The sequence below is a fragment of the Rattus rattus genome, chromosome 8 (genome assembly GCF_011064425.1).
Source record: "Rattus rattus isolate New Zealand chromosome 8, Rrattus_CSIRO_v1, whole genome shotgun sequence".
In the NCBI taxonomy this organism is placed as follows: Eukaryota; Metazoa; Chordata; class Mammalia; order Rodentia; family Muridae; genus Rattus; species Rattus rattus.
This window is the reverse complement of record NC_046161.1, coordinates 94,014,482-94,036,971: the sequence shown is the minus strand read 5'-3', so window position 1 is coordinate 94,036,971 and position 22,490 is coordinate 94,014,482. Positions and strand designations below refer to the sequence as shown.

Sequence of the window (22,490 nt, the reverse complement as noted above, 5' to 3'; positions counted from 1 at the left end):
CCTTTATGGCCCATCTGGTGGTCTGCTGCCTCCTGGTTATCCTTATGCCCACCTGCATTCTGACTGGATTCAATGCCAAGATTAAGGGGGTGCTGGAGAAATACTTTTGTGAACCTTGGGAAGGATAGTTATGGTATCACAAAAGAAGGCTGAAAACAGGTGTACAAGAACTTGTCATTCTCTGACCTACTGTGCCCGGGTCCGGTTGGAGGGTCCACATGGTATCCTTTAACAAGGTCGTGTGCACTGAACGAGAGAGTAGAGTGGGTAATGTGTTGGCAGCTTTGTACAGCAACCCAAATCACAACTGATTACCCTTGCTACCCTCAGATGATCTGTGTCACCGCAGGCAGAGTGTGGAGGCAAGGGCAGCCATGTCATTTAAACTATCCTTAATATCATTTCACACGATCTCTGGTTGGAAGTGGCACATATCCTTGGAGGAAGCAGACGTGGGTGACGCCCTCAGAACCTTCCCCCTCTTTCTTCATCCTTGTAGATAACCAGGCCTGGAGTTGGAGGTGGTGGCACTCACCTGGAAATCCACCATTATGGAGGCCGAGGTGGGAGAAACTATAGTTTGAAGGTAACTTAGACTCAAACCTAGACAGTGTCTCAACCAATAAACAAACAAACAGATAAAACATCTCCGTATAAGCTTTTTTTTTATTAAAATACTGTCATACCTGGTGGAATGCTGCGGCAATCCTGGTACAGAGTGGCGTAACAAAACAGCCATGTTTGCACCTTAAATATTCATGATAACTTAAACACACAGACACACGTCATGGTCTTTGGCAGAAAACGTTCACAGCACAAAAAAAAATATTTTAAAAGAAATACCAAATATTAATCCAAAATATATTAAGTTGTTTTTTTTTCTTTCACGATATTTTTTTTGTTTTTCCCTCCTTTTTTTTTTGTTTTTTTTTTAAACTTTTATCTTTGTAAACAACGCACATGAACCAGATGTATTTCTCAGCTTTACACAGGGGGGAAGGGGAATTAAAAAAATACGCAATTGCCCAGCAAATGCAAATGTTTAAAAAGGAAACATGGAGAACCATGGGAATGGAACAACAGACAGAACTTCAAACAGTGAGAGAAAAAACAAACAAAACAACCAGAGGAGAAAACACAACAGATCTGAAATCCACCAATCGCTTTTTCAGCTGAATGGGGGTTACTTTAAGACCAGAAGTTAAAGTCACTGCTGCTGGTAGGCTGCCATGGGAGGGTGCTTCGCCTAATTCCGAGTAGCTGGCCCTGCTTCAGGGCTGGGGCACCAACGCTCGAGGAGCCAGCCTCTTGGGTGCCATTCTGTGATGGGGGCACCTAGGGGGACTTTTCTTTAAGTTCACCGATTAAACAGCATAGCTCCCTCTCCCAGTCCCTGCTGGTGGGAACGAACACGTTTATGAGAACAACGTCTCCAGTTTCTTCAAAGAGAACCTGGGGCTGGGTATGACAGATATCCGCTTGTGGTGGCTCATCGCATCTGGCTCAGTTTATAACCAAACTGACAGGATGTCCCAGGGGTAGGAGCGGTGGAGCCGTTCACAAAGGCTGGTGATAAGAATCCCACGGGCATTGAACACAGGGATTTAAAACAGAGGAAAGGCAACCAGTATCAAAAAACACCGCCAAGAACTGGAGGCAGAGGGACATCTGGTAGACCTGTCAAATGTTTCAAGAACTGTGGCAAGCAGGGGCAGGCAGCACAGCTCTGGAAGGAGACTCTGAACCAGCATGCTTAGTCTTCTGTTCCCAAGGAAAGAGAATTATATACAAAACACACTGTTCTGCGGGCCTCTCAAATGGCCTCTAACCTACTCCAAGCAAGGGGACATGCTGGTGGCTCACGAAAGGCTCTCACTCCCAATAGTTCCCCAAAAGATTCAAGTCTTAGTGATCTGAAGAAGGCAGTGAGGAACTGAGAGCAGTTAGGGCTGGCTGGGGCCATGCTTAGCCACAGAACACCATGGTTTGGCCTGATTATCCCTGCAGACCATTTGGCTGGTGTCCAGCCATTCTTGGGAATCAGAATCCAGTCTCCTTTCCCTTCATGCCCGAATACAAACTGGCAGGACGGAGGGGGCTCAGCCCCTTTCTGCTCCAGCAACAGACCTCGGGCGGCAGGTGACGTCTGACTCTTCCTTCCTCATTGTCGTGGGAGAAATATAGGTCAAAAAAAGCAGTCTTCTGGGGGTGCAGCCTTTTCTGGCTCCCCTGGAGTGCTCCTCTCTGAGCTCCTGCACCAAACCATCGCTGGTTGGAGGAAATGAGGTGCAGCATTTGAAGACAATTGCTGGAATGCCACAGGGGAGCCAGGCTTCAGGGTCCCCAAGGCCTCCTTCCTTCAGATCAGTATTTCCACCATGTCTGACAGATCCTGGACTCTGGTTGCAGCTATAGAGTCTGGAGAAAGAACACAAGACTGCACTGTGAGTATTATCCACTGATTCTCTTCAGCTCCTAACACAGGATCTGTCCACAGACCCCCTTCCCTCCCCTAAGCTGCCTTAGTCCTCGGGTTCCTCTTCTAAGCACAAGGCTGTGCTCCTTCCCCTCCGCTGAGGAAGCATGCCTGTGTTTAGACTCTGAACTAGCTGGAGTGATCGGTGGAGGGGTGCCCCCAGGGTTAGACGCTGGCTGCAGCATTCCTATCATCCCTGTGGTTTTTCTGAGATCATGGGGGCACACGCAGGCAGCTATGCAAGGGCGAATGTGAAATCAGAGTAGAAAGAGAAAAGGCTTCCTCTAAAGTTTCTCCTCTCTGGGCTCTTCCAAAGAGCTTCCCAACCCAAGATCACTATCAGGCCAAGTTCCTTCATCTTAGATATTTGTACTGGCAGGAGGATGTGAGGGCAATTGGGGAGGAGTATAGTGCCTTCTGTTGAGCTGCTTCCTTTCTGAAATGGCTCAACGGCTGTCTCCCATTGAGACAACTTCTGACACCCAACTGTGGGGCTTCCCATGGTGGATGAGTTTGAGGAAAACGGGCCCATGTGTCCCAGTTCACACCTCTACCATGTCCTCAACCCCCATCTAATAAAGTGGGCTTACTTACCCAGAGAGGTTGTCCTCTGGCTACCATTGCACCCCAGGAGGCTGTCGGGTTCTGAGGCCAAGCAGGCAGAGGTGCTGTCGGCAGGGCCATCGGTTTGGGTGCTCCCGTCTCTGCTGCCATGTTTGGTGTGGGCAGGGGGAGGAGCTGTGGCCGGGGGCTCTTCTGCTGGTCCACGGTCTGTAAGAAAGAATGGACATTGATGGATACTGCTTGAGGTAGGAGACATGGTCTTGATGAAGGACACCCCAAGCAAACCCTGTGGACTGGGTAGCTCTTATTTTTCAAGATGTCTAATAGATAGAAAATGGCCATTGATGCTTTGTGGCTGAAATCTAGAATTTCTTAGTATTCACTCAGGAACCGTAGAACCTTGACTAGATCTATTAGCAAGCAGCTGGCGGTCTAGCATCCACTCTACTAACAGGAGGTTTCAGGGTCACGAGAGCCAAAGGCTAAGCCAGGTCCCCTAAAACAGGGGTCAGGAAGCCCTGGTCTCAGTGGGTGTGTATTCTGAGAAAGAGTCTGGTAATATGCACTCCAAACTTTGTACCCCTTTCCACCCCACTGCAAGCCTCTTCATACCTACTGTCTGCCGGGCAGGTGCATCCGTTTGTCGCTCGTTGGTTGAGAACCCTTGCCAGCCCTGAGTCCCCACTGCAGCCGCAAAGATGGACGGCACCGACTTGGCGGGCCGTAGGGTGCCCTGGGTAGCCTTGCCAGGGTCTTTCCTGGAACGTTGTTGAAGGACCTTGATCACTGCGTCTTTCTCTAGGATCTGGGCATGGAGCACCTTCAACCTGTCACACGGGAAGAGGTCACACTGTCAGACCCACAGGCTCAGCTCCTCCATCCCACCCACCTCACGGACGTTGGAAAGAAACCCAGACATCCCTCCCCGAGGCAGGCAGGGCCCCTTGGCCTTGTAAGATCCCTTACAGAGGAGTAGTGGCCAGAGCTTGGAAGGTACCCACCCAACTCAAGCCTGCACATATCAGGGATTCACTCAGGGAAGCAATTGTTTATAATTTCTGGAATGCCAAACATATTGAGCTGCTATGGGTGGGGCTTGTTTACCAGGGACAAAGGACTGGGCAGAGAGACTGGATAGCACCAGTCTACCCTGACTACAGACACCCCTGCCCGACCCTACGGTACCTGCTCTCCATCTCCTGGTGCCTGTGGTTGCCTGCCAGCAGGCCTTCGTTGAAACTGCTGCTGGGCGAGGGCTGGGGGGAGTGTCTGATGAGAGTGGTGTCTCGCTGGGCAGCCGCAGTGGCAGCCGCATCCATGGCAAACTGCCTCATGGCCCGTTCCTCCAAATACTTTTGCTCCCACTTGGTCATGTCCGCCTCTAGAGCCAGTATCTGTTCCTCTTTCTCCCGAAGCTGTTCTGACAGTCGCAGGGCACTGAGCTCCGTGGACCCAGTGTGGCTACCGCCACCACCTGTGAGGGTGCCTGTCTGCCTCTGCAGAGCAAGGAATAGCATGGTCAAGGGTCAAGGGTCAAGGCTGGCGTGCGGGGAACTTCGCTCCTCAGACTTACACGAAGACTCTCACACATGCATCCTTTTGTTCGGCCATGCACAGCACACACAGCCCTTCCTACTCCCACCCAGAGATACAGGGAATAACAAACATCCTCACATCCCCTCCTTGATCCTGGTGGTCAGGAGCACAGGGGCAGGGATGACTGAAAAAAGCAATTCTCTGATGGGAGTTGGAATGTGAGTGGCATTCAGGGTGGGACGACTAAGCGTTGGTCCCCCTTCTTCTATGACAGGGTAAAGTTGGGTGTGGAGACAGAACTCTATCTGGTTTGTAAACACAAGAGATGTTTATGTCCAAGCACGGACTCAGAGCTCAGACACCTTCCTTCCTATTTTGGGAAGATGGATCAGAGCGGTCCAGTCTTCGGCAGGAACGTTATTACTGACTGGTACTAAGGTACCAAATTTCTGTTAAGTGCCATGGTAGGGCTCGTGGCCGATCCTTCGCTATACAAGCAGCTAAGGGGGACATGGAGCAATCATCTTTCCAAGGGGACAAAGCCTAGAGATCCGGGAGCCCTTAGATTCTGCCCTGCGCCACCAGCGGCGCGGGTCTCGCGCTTACCTGCTGCGCGCGCAAGGCTTTGAGTTCCTGCTCCAGGCGCGTGCGCAGACGCAGCTCCAGCTGCTCCCGCTTTTCACAAGCAGCCTGCAACTGTCCCAGCGCCTGCTGCAGCTGCTCCACCTTCTCCACGTAGGCCTGCTTCTTGCGGAGCTCCTCCTCCGCTCGAGCGGCGCGGCTCTGCGCGTTGCCCAGCGCCTGCTCCAGCAGTTCAGCCCGTCGCCTCTGGTCCTCGATGGCACCACGCAGCAGCGCCATCTCCCGCTCCAGCTTCTCTTGCTCCTGTTGCTGCTCATAGCCTGTCGGGGGGAGACGTTAAAGAGGAGTGGGTCAGTGATGGTGGCCACCTTTATCCACGTGTGGGCTCTGTACTGACAGCTGCCCCTCTCTCTCACGCTCTTGACACTCCAGCGAGTTACGTATTACGCTTCAGAGAGATGCAGATTAAGGTAAGAGTGAACGGCAGAGCCTGACCCTGTGACCTTGCTGGAACAACCAACCTAAAGTGGCCTTTAGCTGCTCCAATTGTGCCAGGCATGGCCATCACCAAAGCATATTTTCCTTAAGCTTCGTGATAACCAGACGGCCCAGGCAGAAACTGTGCCAACCTTTTATAGATTAGGGTACTGTAGCAAGGTCATTCGATCAGGAAGGGCACTTTTGACCTGATCACATTCAATCTAGGTAGAATTTGAGGCTCCTGATTAATAGAAGAAGAAACATGGGACCCACATGCCTCCAGCAATATGGCATACAGTCCTTCTTGCCAATATGGATCTCAAGTGCAGCCTGCAGACTAGCATCCCTTTCAGAAACCCATGGTCTGAGGACCCACATGCAGGCCCACAAGGGAATTCAAACCTCGCAGCACAATGAACAGGATGCTAGCCCAAAGACTTGTGTCCAAGATTTTAGCTATCCCTGAGCACTTTGCTAACTGACTGGAGAAGCCCCGCTACGAGAGCCTCTCCACCTAGCCAAGCCAAGGCAAGAACCCGGATGCTCTAAGCCCACCCTCCGCCTGGAAGCACTCGCCCTTTGGGAGTCTTGGGTGAGTCGACCAAGACTGGCAGCCTATTTCCCTGGAGAGCTCACTGTAGGGGACAGGGTTGTAGAACAAAACATCAGTGAGATTTTCTGCTATAGTGGATTGTTCTACATTATCCAAAAACGGTAACTAACAAGGCCACCTTGAGCTACTGATCTCTTGAAATGTGGCGGGGAAGACAGCAGAAACTTAACTTTCTTTGGGCTGTGCGTGGCTAGGCCACGGTCCTAGTATGCAGAGGCCTCCCATCACCAACTCCTTAAACAGCATGGAAGGGGAACTTGGGGCAATCCGGGCCATCTCCTTTGCCCTTCCAAATGCTGCAGCCAGCCTGGACTGGCCTCACTCTGGTGTGGAGGGAAACGACGGGGCTATTCCATGATACTTTAAAGCAACTGTTCATACTCCATTGGCTTGCCAACTGGTGAGTGGGGTGGAGGGAAGAAGCCCCTCGGGGTCTGAATACTATCCAGCCTCACCCCAGCCCTAGCAGTACTAGGAAGTAGATACTTCCGTACCGCGTGCCAGCCCAACGTAACGCCTGTGCAAAGCAGGCAGGACCAGTAGTCAGGCCTCAGCCAGCTCCTGAAGGCCCAACAGGCTATGCAGGCAGAGCTGGGGGCTGCTGCTATGACTCGTTGAAGGGCGAACCAGTGGCTTATGGGGGGATTCTGTACCCTCCAGAAATAAGGGTCAACCTCAGCCATTTCGGAATGGCAGTTACATAACAAAAAACGACAACAACAAAAACCTGTGAATGCTGGGGTTTTTCTTAGTTCCTAGGGGCTGTGGATCCGGTTTTGTTGTTGTTGTTGTTGTGTTTCCAGATGCCTTGTACAATCTCTAAGACACCATGGTTGCCAGTGGGAGGCTGAGTCTACTTAGCAGGCTCCCCACATTCAGGTCCCAGCCTCCCTTTGTGCTCATGCTCTCTCCTCCCAAAGCTAGGCAGGGCGCCACCAGGGCGAAGGGCGCCACTGTCAGGCGCGCAGGGAGGGGGTTGCGAGGGGAGGGAACGGAGGGGGACGGGCTGGGAGCGGAACAGCCCAGCGGCTCTGGAATGCCAGGCATCCAGGTCACCGCGGCTGCAGAGATTAATGGCTCCAGCAAGAAGCCAAGAACAGCCTGGCGCTAGCTCGCTCCCCGGGGAGCGGAAACGCCTCCCGGCTGCTTCTGCCCCCCTCCCCCTCTGCAGGCTTCCAGAAACCCTCCCTGAGACTTCCTTTCTTTGCCACTGGGTCCAAAATCCACCCCTCCCACCAAAGCACCCCTAATCTCTCTTCCCCGTCTTCCGCAGACTCCCAAGGGCAAACCCTTAAACGACACACCTCTTTCCCCTTCACCTCTGTTCTAGAGACCTTTAACCACCTCGTTTTGAAAGGTAGTAGTGGATAGCCCGGGTCTTGCCCAATCTGAGCCCATTTCCTGCCAAACTTACAAATACTCTTAAGTCCCTGAAGGAAGAGGGTGAGGGGGCGGCTGCATCCAGAAGCCCCCCTCTCTAGAATCTTCACCTCTCTAAACACTTCAAAGTACTCTCATAAGTATCCTTCCTTCTTACCTACAAGTCTGCCATTTCCCCTCAGTGTCTGAGACCTCCTCCCGTGGCCTCCATGCTTAGGCTGGTCCCAGATTTTCTGGGGTCACCAGGGCCTTCCTAATCTCAAACCTCCAGCTCGAGAACACTTTTCCCCTGTATCTGTTAAGCTCATCTCACCTCCCTGCCATTTTCTGGATGAATTCCCACCCTGTACTGGCCAGGTGCTTAGCTCAGCTCAACTAATGAAGCTCCCGGGATGCCTGGAAAGATATACTTATAATATATATAAGAGTTCACTGTAGCTGTCTTCAGACACACCAGAAGAGGTGTGCATCAGATCCCATTACAGATGGTTGTAAACCACCGTGTGGTTGCTGGGAATTGAACTCAGGACCTCTGGAAGCGCAGTCAGTGGCTCTTAACCACTGAGCCATCTCTCCAGCCCGGACCTCGTTATTTTAAAGAGAAACTTTATGAATGCCTCCTTTAGACCGGAGCTGTTGACCAAACCCATTTGCGGCTACTCTAAAGACGCTCTGCCAGCTCAACCATCCCCTGCAGCTTCTTGTGTCCCCAGCCTTTCTATTGCCTGGCATTGCTAGGAAACTCTGAAGAACCAGCACTGTCCTCCATTTAACTATAGTCAGGACTGTCATGGCCTCCCTACAGAAGGGACTAATGCTGTACTGAGAGTCCCTACTGTGTGGCTCAGCCAGTTACTGTTCCCTAGTCCCCATCCAACTTTGGAAACCACCCCTTCCCACAGCAGCCATTCAGCAAAACTGTTCCTGAAGTACCACTCTGCCAGGAAGCGGGTTAAACCTCAAGGGGAAGGGAGTGGTCGTGGCAGTGGGGTCACGTCATAGTGGCCTCATGGCCTGTACACCCACCCAGGGTTCTCAAATGGTCCCCTACTCACTCTGAGCAAGCAGTTTAGCCACCATGTCCTGACTGCCCGCCTGGGCTTCCTGGGTCTTGCTTGCCAGGTGGCGGTTTGCGGACTCCAATCTCTCTGTTTCAAATAAGGAGAAAAGATGTTTTTAACACCCAGGGATGCTGTTAGCCTGGACTTTAATCTCGGCCCTAACTGTATGCTTGCACCCTCTAAGCTGGGGAGATGGGATTATAAGGAAGTCCCAGCTCAGATCAGGGCCCAATGATGAGGGCTAATGTAGGCCTCTATAGTGTAGAACTGAATTTCCTCCCTAAAACAGAGCCCCGCCCCAAAGTCTGACAGATGATGTCCTCCCAACGCCCCAACCCACGAGCCCAGTTCTCACCTCTAAGGTCTCGGTTGAAGTCCTGTAACCGTCTCATTTCACTGTCCATCTTGTTCCTCATGGTCTTCTCCAGGGCCTCACGCTTGGACGAGGTCCTCATCAGGCTCTCGTGGGCCTCCGAGAGCCGCTGGATTTCATTTTCCAGCTGTAAGAGACAGACAATAAATTCACTGTCAGGAATGGTCCCAGGGAGGGAGGCCAGTGGATCTAGTGAGATTATCACAGGACTGCAGCCTCTTAGGTAGGCCAGACTACTGCCTGGACCCTGGGCTAGATGTTCTTCAAGGGTGGTATGGCACCTCCAGCCTGCCCCGTGCTTAGTGTTTACCAAGGACCAGGGATGAGGACATAGGTGGTTCAGCCTATTCAGAATGCTGTAGATAGATAGTAAGTGGAAGGCCTGAGGCTATTGCTAAAGTTGAGCCTTAGTACACAATTGGCTAGGCTTCCCCCGAGGAAGTGGGGGTGCCAGACCCCAGCCTGAGCTGCCTCTGCCCAGAGCATGTGGCTGCCCCTCCCACTTGGAAGCCACAGGTCTTCCACGTGCTCCTAGCTGGCTTGCTTGGCCAACACGTTGCTTTTTCTTCTCCCTAAGAGGAGGGGCTTTCTCTTTGGCCAGAGCTGGCCTGGAACAGACTGGCTGTTGTGTGGGTGCACAAAGGGCTCTCTGTGGGAGGTGTCCACAGGAGGGGCTGCGCAGGGCGAGGGTACAAGTGTGCAGTGAGCTAGTGAATGAGTTCTTTCTAACCACCACTGGCCAGCAACTGCTCATGCAACGGGGCAGGCCTCTTGGCTGTTCCTCAGCTGTCTGGAGTCAGCTTGGGGGTGTGCGTGTGTGTGTGTGTGTGTGTGTGTGTGTGTGTGTGTGTATGTGTATGTGTATGTGCTACAAAAGGCAGCCTGATAGGCTTCCCTGCTCCTCTGCCTCCCTCTGCACTGCCCACACCCAGGAGTGCCTTCGGGAGTCCCCACCTTTTCTATGCAGCTGGCCTTCTCTGAAGTGCTCTCCAGCTCCCTCTGCAACCGCTCATTGTCCCTCTGCAGCCTGGCGTTCTCCCTCAGCACGCTCTCCATCTGGGCCAGGTGGGCACTGCCCGAAGTGGCCTGGGCACCGGGTGGTCCCTCCAGGGCAGGTGGATTGAAGGAGCTTGGGGGACCATGGCCTAGAGCGGCTGGATGGAGGGGTGGGGAGTGCTCCTGGGGTTGCTGCAGGTACTGGTACTGTTGCTGCTGGAGGAAAACCGGTGGTACCTGTGCCTGCAGGATCCTGGAAGAGAAGAGGTGAACGGAGCTCAGAGATGGACACACAGACAGACAGACACACACTCACTGGCTATTATTGCCGATGACTGAGCCTCCCCGGCTTTAGGCAGCTACTATAGGGAGAGCCTGTGCCACAAGGTTATGTGCCTAAGATTCGAAGAGTTAGAGAGTGGGACCCGTGTGCAGGGTGCTGCATCCTGACGTTCGCTCTGTTCACAGCTGCCTTAGGGATCAGCCCAAGCCATCCTAGTTGTCCCAAGCAAATACAGCTTAAACATTATCTTTAAAAACGCACCCTTGACCTTTTGGATTGATAGAAGGTTCTTTGGGGATGGGAGCCACGCAGAATCCCAGGTATGGGGTGTGGGGGTAAAGGGATTCATTCGGGCAGGTAAGCCAAGTCAGCTAAAGCGGCACACCTGAGTTTTCCCCTCTCTGTTTCAGGGTCCTGCTACCCCCAACTACTGAAACTCTCTTCAAAGACCCCCCAGCTAAGGTGACAGCAGGGAATCAGATGAGCTCAGTCTCACAAACGGGGACAGATTTCAGCTCCCGCTGCTGCTAGGCCTTCAGCAAACCAGTGCTGTGTCTGCCAAGTGTCACCTGTGTCTGCTAGATCACGAGGAGCCACAGAAGCTGGGCTTGACACCAGCAGGTTCGCCCATGACTGTCTAGCCTCCATCTCTGTTGGTGAGCACCTCAGTTTATGAAGAACAAGGGGCCACCTCTGGATTAGCTCAACAGCGGAGCTCAGGACTGCGTTCTACCGGCCCTTGGCCATGAGTGTAACACATCCTCATGCTCTAATAGAGAACAGAGTGAGGCACAGGTAGTCACAGGGCCTTTCTGGGGTCTTGTAACCCCAGAGTTATACTAAGTTATACTAAGAATTTTCTAGAAGCCTCTTGGAAGTTGGATTTCATTTCTGGGTCTATCACCCCTCAACCCACCCAACTCCCAGTGTTCAAAAATCATCCCTGTAGCCTATGGCTCCCCTGTTCTTTGAGTCCCTGACTCAGTCCCTAATAAATACTCCTCGTCTGATGAGCCAAGGAAAAAGCCTGCATGTGCTTTTTCCTATCAGCTCCAGGGAGAGCAGGGTAGAGAGCTGCCACTGGCCTGGCTAAACTCTCCCTTGCTGCCAAGTGTGGTCACTCTCAGGGTGGCCTCAGAAAACTGTTGTCCCCCTCCACCCTTCCCTGCCCCCCACAGGCCAGGCAGACACAACTGACATTCTTCGAGAATGATTTAGCCCCAGGGAAGAATGGCGACTCCTTTCCGTTGTTCACACTCACTCCTGGTTCTTCATTTCCCACTGCCCTCCTCCTCCCTGTCTTTTTGTTCTCCTGCAAACAGCCCACTTCCTTGCCTGGATATTATCTTTTCCTGGCAGGGTTCAAGAGGGCTGGTCCAAAAGAAGAAACTCTTCCTGACCGGCCCTGAGGTGGGAGTCGAGGTGGGGATCCAGGGGTGTGGAGTAAACCCACGAGGGCCCAGGGCCACCACTCTCTTCCAGAGTGAAGAAAACCAATTGGTGGGAAATAGAGGGACCAAATGAGGACTCAGCAAGGGCGAAGTGAGCCAGACACTGACCTTGAACCCAGAAGGTCTCCCAGTTAGGTCCCTGGAGGCCCACCTCACCCCACCCCCAGGGAGATACAGCAGCAGCGCCTGTTTCTCTGGAAAAGGCGCAGGGGCCAGCTAAGATGACTAAGGTGGCCCCTCATTTCTAGGAACCCGGACTCCGGCAGTGATCTAGCTTCCTGCTTGCACTCATGGGTCTCCCACCTCTATGACCCATTCTCTAAGGCTGGTATTGATATCTCTTATAAGAGTTGATCAGCGCGCGCACACACTCCCCCCAAGACTTCACATTCAGTCAAGCCAAGTCACTACCCTGGGCTAACAGCATTCTGAGCCTCCACCAAAAAAAACCAAACAAACAAACAAAAAAAAACCAAAACCACTCACTCACCTAGGCCCACAATGACAAGCACAAGGGACACCCTAATAAGTAATTAACTGGCAGACAAGGCAGAACTGTACAGAAGTGGCTTAGCCTCATTAGCAACACATCCCAATGACTACGACAACAACAACAAAAATGTCCACTTTTTCTTAAAAAACCTTCCAGAAGTTCCACCTTTGGCCTACTTAACTCGGAGCAGTTTGGTAAGGGTTCCCATTGTCTTTAATTAGTCCTTTCTTTAAAAGAAAAAAAAATTCTCACCTTTGAACCCCCTTCACATCCCCTGGGACCCCCCCCCTTATTTGAATGCTATAGACAATGCCATCTATATTCTGAGTTAAAACAATGATGTCAGTTTCTTTTTGTTTTAGACAGTCTTGCTACTTAGCCCAGGATGGTGGTCAACTTGTGATCTTCCTGCCTCACCTAAATATTTCAGGCATGTGCTTCCATTACTGGATCAGCTAAGTCCTCCCATCCCTCCAGCCACCAGCCCTCCCTTCTCAAGACAAAAGAGAGTAGATCTAGATCAGACAGCCCCAGGAGCTGGTGGGGGTGCCCTGGGATCGGGATCGTGACATGAGAGTTGAGATCCTCGACATGTATGATCTTGGGGTCCTCCTCCTGGGACACTGAACTAGAAGAAACCCAAGGTTACCTGACTTCAGCATGCTGGAAGTGTGGGCTGCTTCGCGGACGGTATCTTGGGTCATTGACAGCCGCAGTCTCCTGAGCCATTACAGCGTGTGGGTATTGAGGTGGTGGCCCACGGGGCTCTGGGCCCTCAGCTGGGGGTCCTCGGGGCTGGGGACCTTGCTGGCTGCGAGCCAGCTGAGGGAAACTGTGGGAAGAGCTCATGTGGCTGGGGACCCGGGCACCATTTCTTTCCAGGGACAGCTGCAGAAGTCGTTCACTCAAGGAGCGCACATGGCCGTGCCTCAACTCTCGAAGAGCCTCATCCTGACGTCGGCTGCCTCCTGAGGCCCCTCTTGGATCCCGGTCCCCACCATGCAGCCGGGAGCCTGCCTGCTGCGCTGCATAGTACTGCGAATGGGCTTTGGCTTCCTCATAGGTGGGCAGCTCTTCTCCCTTGCTGGGCTGTGGGCAGAGTCGGTACAGCCTGTTCTCTGCCAGGTGGGTCTCTCCACCCTGATGCTCCTGGCCCTGGGGCTCCTGCCTGGTGGCCTGCTGTAGCACCTGACTGTCCTCGGGTGCTCCGATCTCCAGGGAGGCCTGGGGGCTCCCTGTGCCCCCAGCTCCAGCCCCACCCCGCAGGGCCTGCTGCTGGATGGCCAACAGAGTGCGAGTCTCTGTCAGGTTGCCGTAGCGCAGCTGCTCCTGGATGAGGCGGTGCAGGACTGTCCCTGAGGAGTCTTCCAGTGTCCTCATGCTTCTCTGGCTTTCACACACCTGCCTAGACAATGGCCAGCAGGCACCTGGTCTCAGAGCACCTAACAGACAGAAAGAATAGCAGTCAGTGGAAGCACATACAAAGGAGGGAGGGGCACTTGCCGAAACACTCTGGATGAAGGAGAAGGTGAGATGGGTGGTTTTACACAGGCCCAGATCCAAGTGCCAATATGGCCATCAATTGATTAAGTTTAGTTACTGAGCTTCTGATCTTAGTCTGCCGTGTGTGTGTGTGTGTGTGTGTGTGTGTGTGTGTGTGTGTGTACGTACATGACACACAGACACACACACAGTATGCCTCTTGGGAGTTGAAATGTAGGAGGTAGAGCGCCTGGCATGCTATAAATCCTTGGCAGATGCTTACCATTCTAACGACATGTATGGAGACCACAGAAATACAACAGAAAACCTGAAGGTTATCTAATAATCACACTCCCCTACAATCAGCCATTACCCCCAAACACTCTCATGAGTGACCCCAGGACAGGTGTCCATCAAATTCAACCACTTAAGCAGTAGGACCTCAGTTTACTGGCAGAGTGGCCAAAGACAGAATGTAGCCCAGTAGAAAGAAGCCCTAAGCATATGACTCCATTGACTGTTTCGAATGAAGAGGCTTGAGCCGCCATAGTCCACCACCCTCCACTGGCTTCTCTTCCAGGAGACGGATCCTGGGCTCAAAGGCTGCAGATAAAATAAATCCTTGTCACAGATGACCTTCGCAGTCACTCTGCAAGGTGAGCAGCCTGAGAAGCTGCATGTGAACTGGTGAGGCAGAGGTGTGACTGCAGTAATTGAGCCAGCAAAATATTGATCCTCCTCCTCCTTTCTATACACACACACACACACACACACACACACACACTACTTATTAAAGCCTCTACTTGTACCCTACAGGTACACAGGGGATGACCCTCTGTATCTCTGTTGATATTAGTAACGACCACCTATGCCAGTTGATGGGGTAATGAGGTGAGGGGGAAGACGAAGGAAGGGCTCGTGGGGATGTGGCCCCTTTCTCTTCCGTGCTATCCCTAGTGTGCTGCCCCAGTTTGGGAATGGTGTGTTGGCAGAGCCCTGAATGGTACGTTGGTAATGAGCCCCAAGGGCACCCAAGCCGGCAACTAATACCCCCACCCCCACCCCAGCTGCACCCTACAATGTGTAAGACTTGAGGAGACTGCTCGCACGCAGCTTTTTCTACGCGGCATTTCCTACGTTAATCACTGTCTGGGCTGACTCCCGCTAAGGAGGATCCGGGAGCGGCTAGAAGGAATGCAAAGCCTTCCCGATAGATTCCAGGCGCGCCAACTATGAGCCAGGCTCCCCGGGAGCACGGAACCTTTCCGAGGCCTCTCATCACACACACGTCCCAACCAAATTCCCTAGATGCACAATCTTTCAAATTCTTAGGGTTGAGCAATTTCTAAAAATCAGCTTCCTTACTCGGGCGTTGCACCTGGGCTGCTCTGGAACACTGCTCTCGGAAAACCAGCCACCTTTCTAAGCAAACATGCTTCTCTGGCCTTGGCTCGGGCTCCCTCCAGCAAAAAGAACCAACGCTAGTCTCTAAGTCAGCCAGACCACGGTTCCCGCGCTTCCCACCTCTACCGAGGTGGACCACTAGCACTGGTGGTTGCCCGAGTGCCCCGGGCAAGCAAAACCCACAACCGCGAGAGGTCTTTAAGCATCGCGGGTCCGCCTCTCTCCCTAACCCTCTTTGTTTTCCAAATACTTCAGCGCTGACGTCACCGGACTGGACAGCAGGCTGCATTCTTTCTAAGTGAGAGCCAGTTCGTGGCTCCGGAGAGGATTTTCCAAGGAAGACAAAGAGGAATTCTTGAGCTAGTTGAGGGTAAAAGCCACCTGTATCCCCAATCTAGACAAAGCAATCACGGTGACCCCGTATTCGGCGAGATATGCCTACAGCAGCTATTCACTTGCCCCGTACGAGACGCACACTCCCAAACACTGATCCTCTGTCCTTCCTCCAGCCCCAGTGGGTCGGAGAATCGTGTCCTCACCCCCACAAAAACGCAAGCAGCCTAGGCTAGACAGACACCCAGGATCAATCCTCGAAAGGGTGCACAGTGTCCCCTCCCCGGGGAGGCTCCTCCACTCCAGCTCCGATCTCCAGAAAGAGTCGGGCTGATCGTGGTGTCCGGGTGCCGCTGGGAAGCGTCCCCGCAGGCTTCGCGCACTACCCGGAGCGCCAGGCGCCTTGCTTACCGCTGCGGCCCGCGGCTGCCGGCGCACGCAGACCCGGTTCGGCTTAGGTACGGTCGGCAACGGAGGTGCGCACTCGTCGGTGGCGCCGACGATCTGCTTGCTCGCGCCCCAGTGCGCAGCCTCTAGGTCAGCCCGCGCTGGAGGCGGCTGCTATGCCAGGAATGTGAGAGTTTCAGGTTCCCCCTCGGGATCAAAGCGAACCACAAATAACCTCTCAGCGCGCCGCCCTCCTCCGCTCTCCGCCTCCCCCCGCCTCCTGGCCCAGCCCCCGCCTTCCTCCGGGGAGGCGGCGCTGCGGCCGGCGGCTGGGCTGGCCTCAGCCTTGTCCCCTTGTGCCACCCTGGGCTCTGGGGCCGTATGGCATTCCCTGCCTTCTGCCTTGCTGTCCTAGCTGTTGGGGGTGTCTTAACCAACTGGTCCCAAGATCGCTCCACCACTGTCCGCACCCGGTTCTCACCCGTCATCCTTACATGCACCGAGGGACGACTTCCAGGGATAAGCCTCGAACGCCCCGTGGTGGCTGCAAGAGGGGTCTGTGGCTTTTTGGAGATGGCGGGAGGACTGCAAAGCACTTTACATCCGCCCAGCTTGGGCCGTGTTGCAGGCGAACCAACCGATGCTTCGGCCCGCAGCTGCCCAGCCTCTTTCCTAACCCCTACTATTTCACCCCCCAGCGGCAAACTTTGAACTGCACTTTTATTGTTTACAAACACCTTCGCCAGCTCTTTTAGATCCTGCCTCTACAGGAAGTGTGTGAATCTGGGTTGAAAATCTGGTGGATTTAACCCACTACCCAAATGAATCAGCCACTCACTGGGCACTCTGTCTAACTTCTCCCCAGCTCCGTTCAGCTTTAAGTCAAGCACAAGGGCGGGTCACCACTTGCTCTTTACTCGGCCATAAGATTCTAGTCACTCTCCAACCGTGCTCTCATTATCTCTGTAATAAATAAGAAACCAAGGCTCAGAGAGTTTAATAACTTACCTAGAGTCACACAGAGAATAGCTGATGAAGCCAGGACTCTTTTCTTGGTCTTCGGAATCCGGGTACCCTAGCCTGATAAGGCGGGCCCAGAGAGTCTCTGCTTCCACCTACCTGTCCCCAGTTCCAATCTTTTCCAATTTGTCTACACCTAGCCAGCCCTCTTTGTCTTCCCCTTCGCTGGCTTCTGGTGTTCTACTTTAGTGTGGAATGGACTCTTCTGTCTGTCATTTCTGACTCCCCTCCTCCTCCCTCCTCTGGTTAGAGCTCCCGGTCGGCATGCATTCCTTCCTCGGTCCCATCCACCTAGAATCCGCCTAGATTTCTGCCGCGGGCTGGCCAGGTCCCCCCCTCCTTTCCTCAGCACAGCGATCTCAATTCCCAACTTTGCTGGAGTAGACCAAGGGTGGGAAACCTTTCAAATTCAATAGCCAGGGATGTGACTAGTTTTGCATAAAGCTTTCCTTTAAGAGTGTGGGGGGCGGGGGGGGGCGGGGAGATTCCTTAGGAGTTAACCACCCTTGCTGCCTTTACAAAGGATGTGCCTTCGGGTCCCAGCACCCACCTGCATCTGTAACTCCAGTTCCAGGCGATCTGATAGGCAGTTCTGAATTATGCTGGTACCAGGCACCCACGTGGTTGTCGATCACACATGCAAGCAAAGTATAGCATACCTATAGGATGAAGTAAATAAAAGTCTAAAACCAAAAGAAAATGTGTGTATGTTTTACTTGAAATCCAAACATTGCATTTTAGATCCTGATTGTGTCTGAGACCGATGAGGAAACAAATGTGCCAAGCTGAAGGCTACCTTTCAAAGACAAACTGGCTCGCACACCATTGTCCCCACTAGCTGCGGTAGGTGGGAACCTTATGACAAAGACTAGAGAAGAGGTTCCCAAGGTGTCCTCACTTCATGGGCAGCATTCTTGGAAACCCTTGGTGGAGACACCTAGGAGAGAGACTAGGTGCGGGCACATAGGCTCTGAGTTACAAAATCAGGGGAAAGGCCGTATGGCGCAGTCCTGGGGTTCACTGGTGCTTGAAGGGACACCTAACAAGATGTTTGACAAACAAGCATTCCTGAGATAGTTGAAGAAAGGGGCCAGTTTAAGGCAGCTAGAACCCAAAGGTTCATTTTGGGGGTGGGCAAGGCTGCTTCAGACCAAGACAAGCCCCGAGACAGTTTATGTTCACAGCTCAAAGGGACAGAGTGAGGAGAGGAGTCTCAGATACAATTTATACACATTTTCCCCCTCCTCTTTACAAGAAGGATAAAGGGTGGGGCCTCTCAGGCAGGGTCAGGCCTGGGGCCTTAATAGAATCTGCCCGAGCGAGCTGGCAGCCACACCTGGCTCTGCAGGGTGCTGGAGAACGTGGCCTCATCTCAGACATGCCAGGGGAAGATATGCACAGGTGGGCCCCGGGGTGGCCAGCGTTCTTCACTGAGAACAGGAGAAAGAGACTCAAGTAGGGAGGTGGGCGGGTGGGGGGGTGGGTGCTTCCTAACTCAGTCTCTCTCCCTGATCCTCCCCACCCCCTGCAGGTAATGATTCTTCCCAGATGACTCTGGGACTGGCTGGGTTTGGAATCTTGCCCGGGGAACGCTGCAAAGCTGACCCAATTCTCAGAGAAAGCCATCGCTTTGGAGAGCTCAGCTCACAGGGGTGTGGCTGCATCAGAGGTGTGTTCTGGGCTTAGCAAATTGTTCAAATACCCATACCCTCCTCCTGATTAGGCAGCTGTACCTCCCAGCCCCCTGCTGGAATGTGAGGGCAGGTTCTCTGCAGACCCCCCGCCTTGAGTTACCAAGAAGAGGTCTTCTTTACTTCCCAAATGGTTGATTGGGGGAGGAGGGCCTCTGGTCTCCGGTGGCAACATCAAAGGAAACCAGCTAGTTGTGAAATTCTCCTTCCCAGCTTCCCTTGACACTCCACTTGACAGGTTATGGGAACAGGAAGCCTACTAGAATCCAGGGCCAGAAACAAACCACTAGAAGGGCTAAGGTAAGTGACAAGTGGCGTGGAGATGAAGATACCAACCCTTCTCTGTTCCAATGGTGGGAGAGCCAAGCAAGAGCCTCCTGTGTTTTCCACACACCCTCTGCTCATCCTCACGGCCCCTACCACTACTTTTAGATTATATCTCCCAAGCCCAGCCTTCCAGCACTGTGACCTCCCCCTTTTCTTCCCGGGCCTCAGACCAGCAGCCTCATATAGGGCTGCTGGGAAGGGGCTGTGTCCTCTGGGTTAAATCTTTAAAAGATGGAGCATTTGTGAATTAAGGAACCACGCCCGTGAGGTCTGGAGGGACTTTCCTAAAACCGAAGGAGCCGGACTTCCCAGGCTGCGTGTAGTCCTTGAGCCTCTGGTCGTCCTCTGTGGGTCTTCAAGCTGGTGATGCTGCAGGGGTGGGGTTATCCGAGGAAATGGTAAGGACAGGGGAGCTGTGCTCCCTGCTCCCTTCCCTCCTCTGTTCTCTGGGGTCCACAAGTGGTCGGCCCAACCACGAACCTACTTCCGCAGGGAAGCCATGTCAAATGGATGTTGGCATATAAGAAGAGACTTCAGAAGGATAGCCTTTAGTTTATTCTTCTCAAGATAGCTGTCACATAGAAGGAAGGGAGTCCAGAGTTGCCACCGTCAGGCTAGTGAACTAAGATTCATTTAGCCCCTGACACCTCCCTTTTCTGTGAAACTAAGAATGGTGTATGCGGATTGATGAGCCATTGCTGCCTGGAAAGACCCTCTAGTCATGACAAGAGGCTGCACCCAACACGAGGAGCTTCTGGGTTTTCAGTCTTTCCAGAAAAGGGCCTCTGCTTTTTCCCAGGGGAGGGGGGAGGACAGGGCCACTGTGATAGAAGAGCGCCCCCTAGTGTTGGACATCTCAGCTGTTGGGGTAAATGCTCAGAGGGTGGGCCTTGGAGGTGCGGTAAGGTACTGGTGACAGAGTAGTGTTTGGGACAGGTTTCATTCGGGAGTAGACATCTCACAGATTTTTTTAAAAAGGCAGTCTTACTGTGTTATTCCAGCTGGTCTGGAATTTACTACATTGACCAAGCGGGCCTCGAACTTACAGAGATCCACTTGCCTCTGCCCCTGAGTGCTAAGTACTAGGATTAAATGTATGACAACATTCCCAGCACCCAGATCTTAGAAAACAGATTAATAGCCTTAGTTTCGTCTTTGACTTTTCCTCCCATCTCAGCCTCTCCTGGGCTTTCTGTGGTCTTCAAAAGAACACAGCTTCAACACAGAGAACATTGACACTTAGGAAACACGACCACTCACCTGTTCACCCTTCTGTCACAAATCTCACATATATGTTCAAATAGTCCCTGGGCACTCACTGAGAAACCCTGTATGAGCTAAAGGAATTTCCATCTCTGGTGGTTTGAATGTGGATGGCCCTCACAGACACACATTTGAACGCTTAGGGAGTGGCATTAGAAGGTATGGCCTTGTTGGAGGAAGTGTGACTGGAGAGGTGACTTGGCAGTTAAAACCACTTGGCTGCTATTCATGAAGACTGGAATTCTGTTTCCTGCACCCACATGGCAGCTCATAACCATGCGTAACTCCAATTCCAGGAAACCTGATGCCCTCTTCTGGCCTCTTCAGGGACCAGGCTCACATGTGACTTACACGCAGGCAAAACAACTATCTTAGTTAGGTTTCTACTGCTGTGAAGAGACACTGTGACTGTGGCAACTCTTACAAACAAAAACATTTCATTGGGGCTGGCTTACAGGTTCAGGGCTTTAGTCCATTATCATCATGGTGGCAAGCACAGAGGCAAGCCGGTCGGTAGTCATGGTGCTGGAGAAAGAGCGGAGAGTTCTACATCTGGATCTGCAAACAGCAGGAAAGAGCCACTGGCCTGGCTTGGGCATTTGAAACCTCAAAGCCAGCTGGGTGGTCAGGGCGGCAGTGTGGGTGCCTGCCTTTAATCCCAGTCCTCGGGAGGCAGAGGCAGGCGGATCTCTGTGAGTTCCAGGCCAGCCTGTTCTACAGAATTAGTTCCAGGACAATCAGGGCTACACCGAGAAACAATGTCTCAAAAAACAAAGCAAAACTAAACTGAAAGCCCACCCTAAGGGACACACTTCCTCCAAGGCCACTTTCTAATGCTACTCCCTAAGCGTTCAAATACATGTCTGTGGGCAGCATTTTTTTTTATATATATATAAAGATTTATTTTATTTATATGAATACACTGTAGCTGTCTTCAGACACACCAGAAGAGGGATGGTTGTGAGCCACCATGTGGTTGCTGGGAATTGAACTCAGGATCTCTGGAAGAGCAGGTCGGTGCTCTTAACCACTGAGCCATCTCTCAAGCCCTGTGGGCAGCATTCTTATTCAAACCACAACTCTTATTTGTGTGTGTGTGTGTGTGTGTGTGTGTGTGTGTGTACACGCGCACACATGCACGCACACCTATAGAGGCAGAAAGGGGCATTGAATCCCTGGAGCTGGAGATCCGGGCAGATTGTGAGTCGCTTCATTTGTATGGTGGCAACTGAATTCAGGTCCTCGGTTCAAGTTCAGCTAGTGCTCTGAATTGCCGAGCCACCTCTTCTGTCCCCAGGGTATCTTTACTCTATCCTCACACACTTGTCCCAGCTGAGAGTTGGCAGGGTATAGAAGTCTAGATTGGAAAGCATCTTCCCTCAGGATTTAGGAAGAGTACTTCACTGTCTTCCTCCCATTGCTGCCACTGAGAAAAACACGATCCCGGCTGCAGATCCCTCTGTGTAAAATGTCCTTCCCTGAAGGTTTCGGGATTTCTCTACACATCTGGTGTCCTGGAATATGTATGGCATGTCTTCTGGTGCTTTTATCCTTTAATCTGGTCCTTAATTGGTCCCTTTCATCTGGTACTTCATGTCCCTAAGCTCTTTGCAATTGTCTCCTACAGGTTTCTTCTTCTTCTTCTTCTCTCTCTCTCTCTCTCTCTCTCTCTCTCTCTCTCTCTCTCTCTCTCTCTCTCCCCCCCCCTCTCTTTCTTTTATTCTTTTTTGAGGCAGAGTCTCACTATGTGACTCTTAGCAGTCCTGATCCTCCTGCCTCTGCCTCCCTAAGTGATAGGATTATGGGGTCTCTACAGGCATGAGCCGCCACATATGGTTCCTTGTTTGCTTGCTTTTCTCTTCTGGGAGTTCAGTAATTTGGATGTCAAAACTTCCAAAAATGATTGTCTAACTTTTAAGTCTTTTTTCTTAACCTGGTAGCTTTTTTTCTTAGAAGTTTTTTTTCTCTTTTACTTTAACCTTTCTGTATTTTGCTATCACTTTAAACTTTTAGAATATTTTTTGTTCGATGCTCTCTTTCTAACATTGTCTTCTTGTTTCGCAACTCGTAAGTCCTCTGGGAGTCGAAAGTCTAGTAGAAATTTTTCATTCTTCCTGGTCTCCACACTGCCTGTGTCTCCTTGGAGTTCTGCTTGTTTCTGTTTGTTGGCTCTCTCTCTTTCATGGTTACAGTTTCCCTCAAATATGATTCTTGGCTGCCTGATCCTCTGTAAGAGGGAGGCCTTTAGGGCCTGGAAGATGACTTAGGAGGTAAAATCTCAACACAAAAGCATTC

At 52.2% G+C, this 22,490-nt stretch overlaps 1 protein-coding gene across 2 annotated transcripts; it reads right to left on the bottom strand.

Annotated features, from left to right (window-relative positions):
• Nucleotides 1-648: 648 nt before the first annotated feature.
• Nucleotides 649-16,545, bottom strand: Amotl2 (angiomotin like 2). 2 transcript variants are annotated; one of them, XM_032910319.1, is made up of 9 exons: nt 16,376-16,545; nt 12,938-13,730; nt 10,020-10,314; nt 9,048-9,192; nt 8,687-8,779; nt 5,183-5,478; nt 4,226-4,536; nt 3,071-3,867; nt 649-2,418 (listed from the first exon to the last, which is right to left on the bottom strand). In XM_032910319.1, the coding sequence occupies exons 1-8, from the start codon at nt 16,380-16,382 to the stop codon at nt 3,549-3,551; spliced, it is 2,259 nt and encodes a 752-aa protein (XP_032766210.1). In that variant the 5' UTR covers nt 16,383-16,545; the 3' UTR covers nt 649-2,418; nt 3,071-3,548. The 2 variants fall into 2 exon arrangements, with proteins under 2 accessions (XP_032766210.1, XP_032766211.1); XM_032910320.1 differs by lacking the exon at nt 16,376-16,545 and adding an exon at nt 15,919-16,126.
• Nucleotides 16,546-22,490: the final 5,945 nt, after the last annotated feature.